At 31.9% G+C, this 16,465-nt stretch overlaps 1 protein-coding gene across 6 annotated transcripts in view; it reads right to left on the reverse strand.

Annotated features, from left to right (window-relative positions):
* Positions 1 to 5,967: 5,967 nt before the first annotated feature.
* Positions 5,968 to 16,465, reverse strand: part of LOC143255144 (glyoxylate/hydroxypyruvate reductase A-like) — a 31,651-nt gene continuing 21,153 nt past the window's right edge. For all 6 annotated transcript variants that reach the window (XM_076510368.1, XM_076510374.1, XM_076510369.1 and 3 more), the window contains 5 exons: positions 14,496 to 14,613; positions 12,885 to 12,952; positions 8,338 to 8,422; positions 7,975 to 8,019; positions 5,968 to 7,280 (listed from right to left, as the gene is read on the reverse strand). In XM_076510368.1, coding sequence (XP_076366483.1) covers positions 7,194 to 7,280; positions 7,975 to 8,019; positions 8,338 to 8,422; positions 12,885 to 12,952; positions 14,496 to 14,613 — 403 coding nt within the window. In that variant the 3' untranslated portion in view covers positions 5,968 to 7,193. The remainder of the gene's footprint in view (positions 7,281 to 7,974; positions 8,020 to 8,337; positions 8,423 to 12,884; positions 12,953 to 14,495; positions 14,614 to 16,465) is intronic.

The raw sequence follows: 16,465 nt of genomic DNA on the forward strand, positions 1-16,465 counted from the left end.
CTACTCGAGGACTATCTGTGCTAGACGTCCCTGATTTAGCAGTGTAAGACTAGAGGGAAGTCAGCTAGTCATCACCACCCACCGCCAACTCTTGGGCTACTCTTTTACCAACGAATAGTGGGATTGACCGTCATATTATAACGCCCCCACGGCTGAAATGGCGAGTATGTTTGGCGCGACGGGGATGCGAACCCGCGACCCTCAGATTACGAGTCGTACGCCTTAACACGCTTGGCCATGCCGGGCCACTTTCCTTGGTACTCAGCACATGAAACAAAACAAAAACTCAACATACTAAGAAACCAAATAAACAGAGCCATAAAACTATTCTCACCAGATAAAATTAACGATGAATTAGACAAATAAAACAATACTTCATCAACATCAATAAGTTTCCTCCACAAACAGTAGAAAACATTATACGCAAACCTCAAGACAAAAAGCAAAATCAACTAACAAAAGTAAATATACCCCACGATTTAAAAAAATCAAGAAACCATATACTGCTGCATACCATATATTCCCGACAGCAGCAGAAAAATAAGCAACATTTGATTAATTTTGGTTAAACGACCCAAACGAGTCGTTTTTACATACACAGGAATTGCTTAAATAATGCCAACAATGACAAACAAAAGTACCAAAATGAACAAATCTGTTTATTTGAAGGACTTTACACTCCATACACGTCAGCAAATTTATACTTTTGCTCTCTGTTAGTTACAAATAATGCAGCTGCAAATGTCAAATAAAATTTACGAAAAGTTTTGAATTCACAGAGTTAGAAAGTCATATAACAGTAAAAGTTGTAAAAAAAGATAACAAAGAGCAAAGAAGTGTTATGTAATACAGAAAAATGAAGAACGAGAAGCTATTTAAACATTTGCTTTCGAAAGTAAAACAAATACTGTATTGATCCAAATATAAGATGAGGTTTTAAAAAGTAAAATTTGAAGGGTACAAGTCACTCTATCATTACAGAACATACTTCAAGTTAACTTTAACACACGTCTAGTCAATTTATGTGCATCACGGTATAAATTTTGTAAATTTACGCCGTTTTGAATTTATTGAATTTAGAATTTACAAGACGTGAATATCTTTAAGCTTAAAATCATTTGAAACAAATGAATGTGGATCAACCTTGTTACAAGAACAAACCAGCAAGAAATCTTCAACAAGTCGTATCCAAAGAGAACCTGGTAATGAGAATTAAATATTGGTCAAGTTCAGCTACACAATGTTTTGTCTGTTCTCTATCCATTGCAGGTATCAAAATTCAATTTTTAACGTTATAAGCCTATAGGCCTTCGAGCTTCCTGCTGAGCCACCGGGGGAGGCTTGAGGGAACGGATAACGAACTTTTCTAAATGATCGTTACTTCATTTAAGACAAAAAAAGGTTTTCTCTAAAAGATGTTATTTTCTTATATACACCTTACGTCTTCATTACAAAATGTGCACAAATAAATATTATTTCGTTGTTCATTATACATGTTATTAGTTTAATATTTTAATACCCTTTAAAAAGTTCTGTTTTATTTTGTTTTTTGGTGCTTTTAGGCGTCGGTTCCATTGTTAACATTGTAAAACAATCGATAATTTTAAAGAAACGCTCTTACACGTTTGTGTTATTTGTTTGTTAATTTAGTTTGTTTATATGCAGAAAACGTCAAATAGGCATTCCAAAATAAAAAGCATTGGTGCAACACATTGCCATATAACAGTTTCTCTTCGTTACCAGTTTTCTTGGAACAGATCGAAAATAAGTGACTCTTGTGTTTGCTACACGTTCTTGTTTTTAAGTTGCATCAAATATTTTCTCTCCTTCTAGTTATAAAGTAGTGTAACGTGACTGTTTTTATTTTTTAGACCATCAATAAGCTGATTCCGATTCGTATGTCTCTTGAGGACGAGTTGGCAGGGACTGATTTTGTAGAACACAACATCCGTTTCGAATGAAATCCTCTACCAAAAGTCGAACTCTGCACGAACAAAGATTGTAGAAGAATTATGGAGCCTTTCGGTGGAATAACGATGGAACCAACACAGAAAAACAGTAACATAAGCGTTCCAGTAAAAGACAAACCATCTGTGAGTCCGAAGAAAGAAATGGTGATTTAAACCAACTCTACAAATGTTGAGGAAAATTAAGTAAATAAACTTGATTATTCCGATTTACCCAAATGAATAGAATGTCCTATTTAAGATTCAGTGACCGAATTTGTATATACATACATATTTTCTATACAAATAATGTCCATATTGCTCCTTAAGCTGACTGTGCTACACTTCGAAATGTCTGAAAGAAAAAAAGAAACTGAAAATTCTTTATCACAAAAATGAATCAATTTTATCTGAGTCTATAAAAAATTTGTAAAAACTTTCCCTCTGAGCTTATTCTATTGTAAGAGAATCTTGTATAGTTGTATAGATGGTATGAGGCTTTGACGTATTCGTGTTTATTTTATTTGGTTCACGTGTTTATCGTGTTGAACAATAAAGAAAGTGACAAAGAGGAAGTGCATAATGTATCAGTTTTCTTAATGCTGATTTCCCTAACACAAAATACACAAACATAACTTTAAACTCTCAAAAACACTTATACAATTATGTTTACATTTCCAACATCACATACATAATATTTTTTTTTGATAAACTATGAAAATGTTGGTCATAAAACTAAAAGACAACTATATACTTTTACGTTATGGTACCTGGGCAAGAAAATAGCCATCTTTGACAAACCCTAAACAAATGCAGTAGTATCTAAAAGGTATAATTTTGAATTTCGACCAGTTGCACGAGGGCTATCTGCGCTAGCTGTTATTAGTGTAGTAGTGATAGATTAGATGAAGAGCTAATCAACATCAGCCACTGCCAAATCTTGGGTTACTATTTCAGTAACGAATAGTGAAATTTGTCTGCACATTATAATTCTCTCACGGTTGAAAGGGCAATCGTTTTCAATGATGGGGATTCGAACCCGCAATCTGTACATTGCAAACCAAGTGCCCTAACCAACAGGCCTTCTAAATATCATAATATATAAATTTCACGTATTACCTGGCCCATATAAAAGCCAGCGTGTGTCACGTCGTGCTTGACTTCTCGACATAGGTGAAGCCATGAAAGCCAAAATGCATTTATCCACAGAGAACACTTCGATTACTGTCTGTACATTATAAATTTTAGTGAAGCTGTGAAAGGTGGGGGATGGCCAGGTGGTTAAGGCACTCGACTTGTAATCCGAGGGTCGCGGGTTCGAATCACAGTCACACCAAACATACTCGCTCTTTCAACCGTGGGGGCGTTATAATGTGTCAGCCAATCCCACTATTCGTTGGTAAAAGAGTAACCCAAGAGTTGGCGGTGGGTGGTGATGACAAGCTGCCTTCCCTCCAGACTTACACTGCTAAATTAGGGACGGCTAGCGCAGGTAGCCCTCTTGCAGCTTTGCGCGAAATTAAAAAAACAAACAAAACAATCGTTTTAGTTACTTTAACTGATTTTCCTAAATTAACCGTTTCTACTTCACTTGAAAATCTATTACAATTCACAGAAAATTAACCCCATACAAACATGTACATTTTGTGTGATTTTAAGTTCTTTTTTAATGTTTTATGTTTTTTCACGTCATCTCTCAGCAAAACTGTGGCATGTCTGCAGACTCATACCAAAATAAACTGGATTTCCATACTCGTGGTGGGCAGTACACACATAGCCGTTTGTGTAACTTTGTGCTTAATAACAAACAACAAAACTGCGGATTGAATTCAGCAAAACAAGTTCCATATTCGCATTATATATAATAAGCAGGCTTAAGCGAAATACGGTCATTAGTGGTGTCATATCCGTTATCCGTACTCATTAGGTGTATGGATATATCTATTGCACCATGAACATTACATATTATGATACACAAAACAATACGATTAATTCTGGTTTTCTGACAAACACCAATACGTTTGTTGTTCATAGACCTTCGTTTCGAGACCAGTTTAAATGCATACAATTTCTTCATGCCAATCTTTTATTTTTTTACAAATAAGAACCCACGAAAAGAACAACAGTGGCTAATCACCCGTCGAGTTTTATTGTACTGGGAAATTCCATCATTATAATTTATCTCTGCTGTGTGCTCTGCTAGACAAAAATATTATAGAAATATAATGTTTTTATAGTAATAGAAAATATTAATTGAAATTCCTATAGGTGTCTCTATGATGGGTTTTTAAAATATTTTTCATGTTGAGTACTGAGAATCTTGCAGCCATATATTACACATTTGTTTCAGTTTTTTAGTTTTCTTCACCCTGATACACAGCCAGCACGTGTCTGCTCAGTCACTTCGTATTGTCACAAGACCTTAATTCTATTAATCTCCTTTTCCTTACGTGTGTGTATGAATGTCAGACGTAAAAGACATTCATTTGTCATTATATTTCACACGTAAGTCTCGAGTCTTTGAAGATAATTAAATAATCTTTCAGCTGATGACATATACCTCGTACGAATTAGAATAAAGCACGCAAAGCTTGTCCACATATTGCCTCGCAAAGACTCATAATTATATAGCGTTTCTACACAGTTTAGTCTTTAATATTTGCGTTTTATGGGCAAATATTTAGTTGTATGAGACTACATACTTCTTGAATGATAATCACAACCTGCGAGATAAAAGTTATAATATTTTATTCTTTACATATCTGAGGCACGCTGCAAGATGCTCAGTGCAAATATATCAGTAAACTCGTTTACCAGTATTGAAATGAGCCTTGCAACTCTATAAATGTTAAGAACCTGACAAAGAATTTGCTTCTCTCAGTAGCAGTCACTGTTCAGAATATCTTTCCTAATTTGATCACCACAAAGAATAAACTAATGCTGGTTCTGACATATTTGACTTCTGTACGAGCTGTCTATAAGCAGTACCTTTGTATAAACAGTTTCAACATGGAACTTCAACAGCATTGTAAAATTTATTCTTCAGTCCATTTTGCCACACAAAGCAATACTTTGTTTCCACATACTATAACAGTTTTTATTACAATTATTAAAGCAGTGATTCTTTTCTACATTTTCTTTTAAATGCTGTCGATAATTTTCCAACTACACATGGCGTCTTTTTTTGCAGATGTGGCAATTTTTTGCTTTTCCCAGTAGTAAACAAATATTCCTTTACCTACATCAGTGAAATACTCCAATTCTTTACAAGCTTTGGTATTGTTACTTTTACCAAAAGAAGCAAAACAGAAATACCAAAATGTACAGCATCTAGACTTGGACTATAATGAGGGACTCTGTAGTTCTTCCCTTAAACTAACATTAGAGGTGTAAGCCAGGTCTTGGAATATAAACTGAACTTTTTTTTAGGAAGAAATTAAAATTTTCAGTCTCTAACCTTTCACATTCTGGCATAAAATAAATTTGACCTTTGTCAACTTTGTCACATCCAGTCTTAGTTTAAAACATGGTCAAGGATTTTGACTGAAAATGCAAATAACTCTGACCACTAAAGACATTTTCACTGAAAGAACTTAGCATGAAAGGAGATGGATTTTATCTGTAACGTTATTTCTGAAACATTTACAAGTACAATCTGATTATATTTCCTGCTTTTATATGGCTGACACCTGCCCTATGTTCTAAACTTTGTCATTGAGTTCTCTAACTTTAGTATTACTGCCCTGACTTTCATATTATGATGTCTTTTGTGTTTGTTCTTTTCTTTTATACTATTCTTTGTCCAAAAATCTACATCACTTACACAGGTATCATCATTTAATATTTGTCAAATGTATACCTTGAGTGATGATTTGCAAATTAAGTTCAATCTGATTGAAAAAGTTATTAATACTGATAACAACAATCCACCCTCCCTGTTGATAAATCTCATCATTGGACATTAGATTTGGTATCAAATAATTAAATAATTCTGTATTAAATACTAAATAAAATCAAAAGATTTAGTTAAACCATAGTTTTATTAGTCAATTTTCTCTGAATAAATAATCTGTTGTTTGTTTAAAAAAATTTACACACATCCATGTTATAGGTAAAGATAGAGATTTTCTTGATGTGCTGGTTATATTTTTAATCTGTTAACAGCTCAGGTAACCAGTCTCTTTGAACCAGGAATCAGTACTTTATTTAACACATCATAAAACAAGTTCAACCTAGTATATTTCTTTGGTCCTTATAAATCATCACCCTTCCAAACAACAGGTCAACAACAACAAAGAAAATTTGAGTGTTAAAATCCTTATAGAAAACTCAAAACAGTCTTATGTTTCATATTCAAATATCAGCTGAAGAAATTGTAGCAACATCATTGAACCTTCTTATCTACTCATTAATGACTAGAAATCATTTGGCCCCTTTATGGTTAGATACATAATTCAGAATATCAGTTTACCTAAACACACACACAATTCGATTGAGTGTTGATAAAATATTTTAGTAAAATTAGAACCCATTGAACTTGTTTGTTCTAATTAACATTTTCTATAATATTCATTGCACAATAGTTATTGCACTTTGCTTGACATATAAACTGTCTAAATGATTCAATTTTTCAATCACAGTAAAGTGATACAGAACAGAAAATATGCTAGGTGCATACCTCTGAGCAATCATAAACAGTGTGGTAAGAAACAAATACATCAATTGCCACACATTTTTAGCTTCAGGTAAGTAGCTTAAAGTAGCATTTTACCATAATCAGAAATACTTTTTATATAAAATATAAAAATTGACAACTAGTTACAAAACATCTCTTATCGAACTTGTTTAGTATTATATTTTCATGAGAAGTAATGTACCTACAATTAATCACCACCATAACTTTTCCAAAATTAAAATAATCCTAAATTGAAGGTTTCAACATTTAAACTAGTTGAAAAAATACTAAAGCTATTAACAACATTAAGAAACAATTCAGATAGAAACTCCAAAAACTTAATAGATAAAAACCAACAAAAACTAAATAGAATTTCATAGTGATGAACACACAATAAAAAAATAACAAATAGTTATATAAAAGTTCATCTTAAAATTTTATTTTCATTATTTGAGAGTATGACAGTAAAAACACACAAAACTAAGATTTCTGTACTTCCATATATTGCTTTCAGTGAGTGTGAAGAGTTTCTCTGCAGCAGAGTTATTTCATTATCCTTACTGTAGTTACTTTCAGTATCTTCTGGTCCAAGAAAACTTACACATTAATTCCTTTCCAGTCATAAACCTTTGATAATTCTCAAAAAAGAACTTGGCCACCTGGGAATGAAAAGAAGTTCACATATAAAATGTGATCCAATAACAAAAGATTAAACATTTGATCAGAAAGTGAGCTCTACACTGCTGGTTGTGTAATGGCTGTCACTCAGATGTTTAAATGAATGTTTTTCTTCATAATTATACATTTGCTAGTGTCTTGTTTTTCAACATCACAAGTTATTGTATATAGCTGAACTAATTAAAGTGAACTTTGACAAACACTTCAGTTTTATTATATAAACACAACATTGCATATATCATGGGCAGTTTAGATAAATGATTCACTTGTCACAACAACTTCAAATTTTCCTTTTACTAATGCCTATTTCCTAAATTCTGATCACCTCTACTCTGTAGATCTATATGTAAAAATTATGCATATATACTTCATTCCAATAAAAGAAATGGAAACAAAGCCTACATGTCATAAAGAAACTTTTCTAAAAACAAACATACACACTTTCGCTGAAAAAATGATCATTAATTGAAATACTATAATAAGCCACATTATTTACAAATTATACTGGTAATAAAAATTAAAAAGTAACAAATAAAAAATAATAAAACCAGGAACATTCTAATGATCATCACAAGTTGAGCCAATATATTACCTTCGTTGTTAACTGTATCAATTTGTAGTTCTAATCTATTTATGTAGACTGATATGACTAGAGATATCAAGCATGATACTTACACCCTCTGCTTTTGATAAAGATCCCACATGTGGTGTAATAATTATCTGTAATGTGAAATAATAAAAAATAAAACATTTGAAGTATAATTGTGAAAAAAGACATCATTAAAGTTGAGAATTTACTTTTCACAATAAATCATTTTAACTTTTATTAGTCATTAAACATAACTGCTTTATTTCTAATTTGATAATTACAAATATGACAGCACATATTAATTGGTAGCAGATAAACTTTACTATCAAAATTACAACACAACTGATGAACAAAAAAAATTTAAAAGACAGCACCACATTCATACGTATGTAGGTATTTAACATTTGAAAAGAGGCACACTTCAAAAAGTGTATGTGTAAATATTTTACCTCAGGTCTATTCCAAAGTGGACTGGAAGTAGGCAAAGGTTCCTCTATAAAAACATCCAGAGCTGCACCCAAGATCCATCCCTGACTATATGAATACAAACCCTTTATTTTGAACACAGAGGTGAAACTGATCAATATAATACAATGAGTACACTTATGGAAATTACCTAGATATTCAATGTTGAAAATTCTGACTAAATAGTAGTAATAATAATGTTTATAAAGTATATGTTTAAAAGTAAGAACGAAGAATTGCATAAAATTCTGAAACGGAACATTTCTTCAGAGCCTTTCAGTAGAAATCGAATCGCTTACTTCATTATAGTAAACAAAAGAATAAAATAATTGACTGATAACCTCTGTGTATTTTCAAATTATTCTGTGAAAAATGAAAATTATATGATGTTACATCAAACCAAAACCTTCTACCTTGTTCATTTAATATAAACATTTGTTCTATTATTCTTACAAACAGTAAAAAATCTCACTATTGTCACAAATAAAAAACAACAAAGTATTATATTTTCAAACTGTTAAAACAGTTGATATCAGAGTTAAATGTAAACTCATGAAGACAAACCAGTTGTTGTTATGAGTCATTATGGAAGAGAGAAACCTCAACACATAACACCAATGTTTCCCATTCTTCTTCCAACTAAAGACCAGCTAAACTTAATACCCAAATTCCCTGCTTTGTGCAATGTTAAGTTTTCAAAGACTTTTAAATTACAATGTATTTGTCTGGAAACGCATTCTTGAACTATTTATAGAAACCATGAGAACAAAGAAACTACAGAGGTTTTCCGACGTGATGAGAAAGCCAAACCCCTTACAAGTACTAACACGTAAGGGAACATGAAGGGAACAAGCAAAAGAGGAAAACAAAAACAAAGTACTAAGGCTCACAGAGTTATAACAGCTGAGTCAAGAACACTTCAAAGATCAGAATAGTCATGAGTCTGACTTCACTCGAAATTACATTGTAAAACAATATGCTTTAGCAATTATTCTTCAAAACACATTGGTATATACAACAACAAATATTTTAAGTAAAAAACATTTTACACAACACTACAATCAAGTCCTTATAGCTTGTGGAAACTATAAAACAATTGTAATTTTCATGTTATGGCAGAGAAGAAATACATATTGCCACTGTTTTTATATTTTTTTCAATGACAAACAATAAGAGTAATAACAACAGAGTAAGACCACAAAAAAGTGAGACTTTATAATACATGAAAACTGTGATGTATCACAGATGTATATTAATTAATTTTCTACTTAAATTTTATTGTTTCATTAACTAGTTTTCTAATATATTTCTAACAACTTAAATAATCTTCATTTAAATATATTTAATTAGAATTCTGTTTGGCTTCCCTTTCCAACAAATAATTTTACACGTACAGAGAGAAAGAAAATTCTGACTACAATAAAAAGTATTAAAAATAGGATTTAAATAAACTATAATGCACATAGTTACCACAATTTTCTCGTATTTTATATGTTATGCACTACATATTCATTAAAAATATTTGATTTGTGGAAACTATATTTACTAAGAATTTTCTTTCCCTTCCCTAAGATTTACACAAAATATTGTGCAAATTTCAAGCTTGGAAATTAGCACATGCAATTCTGGCAAAACAAAGCATTTCACGTACTAGTATGATGTTTAACAATTATTTTGTTGATACTGGTTCACAGACTATGAAGTGTTTCCTAGTGCAAGCTATCACAAAACACATTCTCTGAACTAAGATATACGCTTGGCCAAAATCTTAAGGGGCAATGAACATAAAGAAAAAATATGCATTTTGTGTTGTTAGACTCAACCACTTATTTGAGTAGTGCTTCAAAAAACATGAAAATAAGAAAAGAGAAAAAAAAAAAACTTTTTTAGCATTTAATAGGGAAAATGTGAACACTAGGAAATTAGCCTAAATACTAGCTGGTCAATAGTTTAAGAATGTACTGAAACAAAGCATTAATTGACAAACACATAACGAAATTTAGTCATTTGTGTTCAAGGATTAGCATTGTCAACATCTCCCACTGACATCTCCTGTGTTACATTGGGTAAAAACCTGGCAAAGGCTAAAACGTTGACAGAGTTTGAATGTGGCAGAATTGTCGAGCTGTAAAAGCAAGGTCTCTCTCAATGTGCCATCGCTGGTGAGATTGGGTTTACTTAAACTGCTGTTGCAAATTTCTTAAAAGACCCTGAGGGATACGGAATGATAATTTTAAGTGGTCGGCCCAAGGAAATTTCGCCGATATTGTGCAGGAGGATTCGACAGGTTGTCCAACAAGACACTGGCCAATCATCGAGCCATATTAAGGGACTTACAGATGCAGAATGCAGCTCAAAAACAATAAGACGGCATCTACAAGAAAAAGGCTTTAAAAACCGTAAACTTCTTCAAAGGCCACTCCTCTGTCCACACCATGAAACAGCTCGTTTATCCTTTGCTGAAAAGCACCAAACATGGGACGTAGAAAAATGGAAGAAGGTTTTGTTCTTTGATGAGAAAAATTTAACCTGGATGGTCCAGATGGCTTCCAAAGTTACTGGCATGATAAGGATATCCCCACCGGAGACATTTTCTACATGATACAGTGTAGAAGGTTCCATCATGATCTGTGGTGCTTTTGCCTTCCATGGAACAATAAAGCTTCAGGAAATAAAGGGGCATCAAACAGCAGCTGGCTACACTGGCTGGTTGGAAAGAACATCCTTATTGACTGAAGGCTATCGGTTATGTGGAAATGACTGGATCTTTCAGCAGGACAATGCTGCAATTCACAATGCCTGCAGAACAAAGGACTTTTTCATGACAAATAACATGATTCTTTTGGACCATCCAACATGTTTGCCCCGAACTGAATCCCACTGAATATATTTGGGGGTGGATGGCAAGGAAAGTTAATAGAAATGAACGCCAATTCCAAACAGTGCATGATCTTTGTGAAGCCACCTTCACCACTTGGAATAACATTCCAGCCAGCCAAATGCTTATGTCAACCATGCCAAAACGAATGTTTGCAGTTATTCCCAATGACGGCCGTGCAACTCACTACTGAGACCTCTTGTTGGGCATTTCCTACCCTGTTTAGGACTTCTTTTTGTATGGCCTTAAACTTTTGACCAGCTAGCATTTAGGCTAATTTCATAGTATTCACATTTTTCCTATTAAATGCTAAAAAAGTTTTTTTTTTTTTCCTTTTCTTATTTTCATATTTTGAAGCTGTACTCAAATAAGTGGCTGAGTCTAACAATGCAAAATGCATTTTTTTCTTTATGCTCATTGGCCTTAAAATTTTGGCCAACAGTGTATAAGCCAGCATTGATTACTAATAATGCATGTTCTTTTTTGTAATAAAGTCTTTCAAAATTAACTAAAAACAATCGTTTGGGCCCTTATTTTTTGATAAACTCATGTATGATCTACCAGTCAATCTTGGGTCAAACTAATGGCTTGCCATATCTTTAGTAACTCTCTATACTGGCCTGGTCATTTTCACCAACATTCTAATCTCTACATATCCACAAGGTAACTGTGAAAGTATACATACAGGATGTTTTAATGTACTAAGTGTGTCTTCAGGAAATTTGACAGGTGTTTAGTATATATTTAGATAATTCTGTACGTAGAAAAATCAGATTTGTCTGTGGATTTATGGAGTCAAAATTTGACTAGTTTGAATGTAAGCTGACTTTCATATTTACATTAAAAATAATTTTTCCATTCTAGTTATCAAATTTTATTCACATAACCTCTAGACCTCTTAAATGATTATTAAAAGATTTTTGTAATATTTTATCTGTTATTTTCTTTAACCTAACACTATACAGAACCTATTTCATTTCATTCACCTTATAAACACCACAAAAAATAGAAAATAAATCTGTTTTTTTTCTAGAATGACTACAGATTGTAAGAGACAATTACAGTTATTAAATATTAAATCCTTTATACTTTTCACAACTATTTTTATTTAATATTATTGTTTTATTGGTCTTTGAACTAAATTTAAGTACTACTCTTACATAAAATCCCAAACTGCATAAAGACCTAATAGCTCAAGTTACTCAATGATGAAACGTAAACTTTGATTTTTTGTAAAGATGTACTGATGCAGATGTTACAGGGTAAAAGTAAAGTTGTTTTTTTTCAGGTTGTCTGCTGTAATGTGTAAAGTCACTGTGCTGTCAGCTGATGAAAAAACGAAAGTTACTGTTTAAAATAGATGCACACTTTTCATAGACAATAAATATTACTTACTCAAACACAAGAAACTGTGCACATTTATTTATGACATAAAATTTCCGTATTAATTATTATAATCTTCAAATGCCTATAGAAGACAATCTAAGTTACAAGCCTGACCTCTCTAATATAACTCATTAACTAGTCCACCTCTGTTTTTAATTGTCACTGGGAAATTTTGTTTACATTGTTCAAGTAATGTTATATTTTCTTTAATTAAAAGGAAAGTAAACCACAGCTAAATTAACTATTCACAGTAGCACATAAACTTACTTCAAGGCATGAATTAAATCCTCTTCTAATATAACATCTCCTCTTCCAACATTGATGAAAAAAGGTTTCTGTAAGATACAACAGACAAAACTAAAATTAAGTATAATATTAAATTCTCAAAGATAATCTTCCACATAGACTTAAGAACAAATGGCAATAGATATAAAGTGGTGAAACTCTCCTTAAAATAGAAAGTATAGAATCTGGTTTTATACTGTGTGAAGTACCACATTTTCTACAAATTAAGGGAACTTTTTCATGTACTGTTCAAACTGAATTGCCGAGAAATACAACAAGTAAAACAATTCTGTATGAGCATTTAGAACGGAAGTAGTATTTTGGTTTGAATATAAAAGAAACAAATTGGAATCGTATTCACCAGCAGAATTTAACTCCTTTAATTATATTATCAACAGAAAAGTAGGTTTATCACACATTTTAAACTGAAGATGGCTACACACATGTTCTAAGGCAAAGCATCATACTGTTATGTTGTACAAAAAATAATGGCAAATTTAAAAGTTTAATTTTAATAAGAAATAGAGAAATTGAAAAGTAGCTTTATTAATCAAAATAGGAACCTAGTGAATCTATATACTTTTGCCAACAAGAAACAAGATAATTTAATGACAATAAAACTCTAAAGTCCTACAACTCAGAACTTCTTTAAAGCCATTCTCTGTTGCTGCTCTGTTGTTGAATCTTTTGTCTTGTAAAAGGTTGTCCAAACAACTGAAAAAGTAGTAACAGGTCTAGGGAAGTGAGGAGGATAAAACAATGTTTCATAGCCCAATTTGTTGAGCTTGTGGAGTGTCACGTTTGAGCAACGTGTGGCTGAGCATTATCATGATGCAAGATTGGAATTCATGTGGAACCCACTTGTAGAGCTTTTTCACTTATGCTCGAGATAGTCTAAAATTATGGAAATGCCAACACCCAATTATTGTGCCATTTCTAAAACAATTTGGCAAGTTTCTTTTCACTGATGCTCTCAGTTGATTGTTTTCAATTACAGAAGAATGTCCACTCCCCTCCTAATCTTCAAGACTCGCATCTCCATTATGAAACCTTTGGAACCAATGATGTTCTGTACATTCTGAGGTTGTTCCTTCACTCCATGCATTATTTATATTGCAAGCTGTTTGAAATGCATTATAACCAAGTTTTAATTCAAAAAAAATGACATACAACTTTTTTTTTTCCACATTATTAATTCTAAGGGTCTGAAATATCGGAAATAGTTTTAGAAAAGAATAAAAGCACTAATACATAGATCAAAAATTATTCTGTTGTTCTTTCCTTCCTCAGTTTACGTTTGTAAAATTAATGAAATATGTATAATTAAAAATGCCATTAATAACTTTTGGAGTTAAAAATCCAGTTAATTAATTAGACCATGAAAATGCACATGTTTGTGTGTTACTCAAAAACACCACACACTTCCTTAACATCTTCACATTTCACTTAACCCTTTAAGTTTTATCTTCCTTCAAACAAACAAAATATTTAATCCTTTATAAGATGTTGATAATGAAAATTAACAACAGAACTGATGATGAAAGTCTTAACTGCACAATATACAGTCTTTGCAAACCGATGAAAATCACTCACTTTCTGACACATTTTTAACACTTCTCCATTCAATAAGCCCTTGGTATGTGGAGTACTTGGAAGGACATTACAGATGTAGTCACAGTAGGGTAATATTTCAGACAAATCTGTCACAAGTCTAGAAGATCAAACATCTATGGTATCACATTCAAGAAAATCAAGCAATAAATTATATTAGCTACAAAAACAATTTTCAGAGAAGCTTGAAATGTTGATTTTAACAAATGAAAACAAACTCTTTGAGAAAAGAAAACCTTTATTAAATCTTGATTAACTCTAAAAATATTGATGGAATTCTTGTGAACTCTATCAGTTTTAAACAGATATTTGCATCAAATTACTGGTGGATCCAAAATCTTGGGCCCGCTACGATACTTACAATGCAAAAATATAGATACAAATACCATCAACTCTGCAATTTATCCCACTAATTATAATTAGTGTGCTTCATGTATTTTATACAGAAAATGGGTGATTTTGTCCACTTTTTTTTTGGTAAGATCTTTGCATCATGTGTTGTTAAAAACAAAATTAAAAAAATTGCTTAGTATCATACAGTGTGTTAAATCACATACAGCCAAAGTAAATGGTATAAAATCAAGTTAAAAGCTCCATGATTATAAACTAATTTTTGTTTCTTGGAATTATTACATCTATACATAATTTGCCCTAATGTGAATCTACACAATGTAAACATTTACAAACTGGACAAACCCTAAAACTGTGAGGACACGGGTAATAGAACTTCAATTTTGTCAATTGTATCTTGATGAAATTTGACAAGTTCTTTGTCCACTCTAGATGTTCTAATAAAGTATTTCTACTACAGATTGGTTTATGAAATATTGCAGCTTTTACTGACTCAGTCTTATGAAAACATCACTCAAAGATCATATTTATGCTAAGAAGAAAATTACTACTTCTATCATACAGTTCTCATATTTCACTGATATAACCTCAAGGAACCCCTTAAATCAATACTAAGAACTTTCATATAGAACAATGCTCAGTTATATCTCATCCCATTAATGAGTAATTTACTTCACTTTGACTTATTACTCTTTTTCGTATACTCAGTCAACATATGTATACATCCTCTACTTCAGTGTAATATTTAACACTTTTCATGAGCCACAATTCAAAGGCCACATTAGCTTATTTGTTGACTCACATTCAATATTTTATTGAACTACTAACATATGAATTTACGTCATTAAGTTTAGTATCAAACTGCAGATCATAATTAAAATTTGCATATCATTCATTATTTAATTTCTTTAACCAAAAGTAAGTACTTAAACAGCGAAACGTCAAGTTTTGTGTGTCACATAGTATGTTGAATGCAGCACTGGTTCAAATTACATGTTTGTGATATGTCTACAAGTCTTGTATGTAATAGGAATACAAATTACTAATCCTGAAGGGGAAGAATATAAAATAATTATCTATTTTTTCTAATTATAGAGATATCACAGTATTTAATGAATAAAACAAGGTAGTCACACTATACAAAGTCATGAAATGTGCCAAGCTGTTAGTCAAAAAACATAAAGAATGAATCTGTTGTACACAAAAAAATCAGATGAATTACTTTAGTTTTGTTCAAATGATTTGTCTGTTAAATTGCCAAATTCAGTCTGACTCAGACTCTAACAGTTCAGAGTACAAAGTAATGCTTATGTGCAGATTACAAATACTCATATAACCTCTACGGTATCCTAAATGTATATCAAGGTGGTGATGGTTTTTTTTAATATACCTCTCCACTGAATATAGTGTTTTCTTTACCATAAACTACTGGAATAACATAAATATAGTGCAACATGAAATGTTTATAACTCTGACACCAAATGCATTGAATTACACTTTCCACAAATTTGTGGAATGCACAATTTGACCTCCATCTTTCCACATAAAGTTGAAATATACTACCTCTTACAAGTTGAAAGTTGTTTGAAACAATTTTCGAT

Source organism: Tachypleus tridentatus, chromosome 7 (genome assembly GCF_004210375.1).
Source record: "Tachypleus tridentatus isolate NWPU-2018 chromosome 7, ASM421037v1, whole genome shotgun sequence".
NCBI lineage: Eukaryota > Metazoa > Arthropoda > Merostomata > Xiphosura > Limulidae > Tachypleus > Tachypleus tridentatus.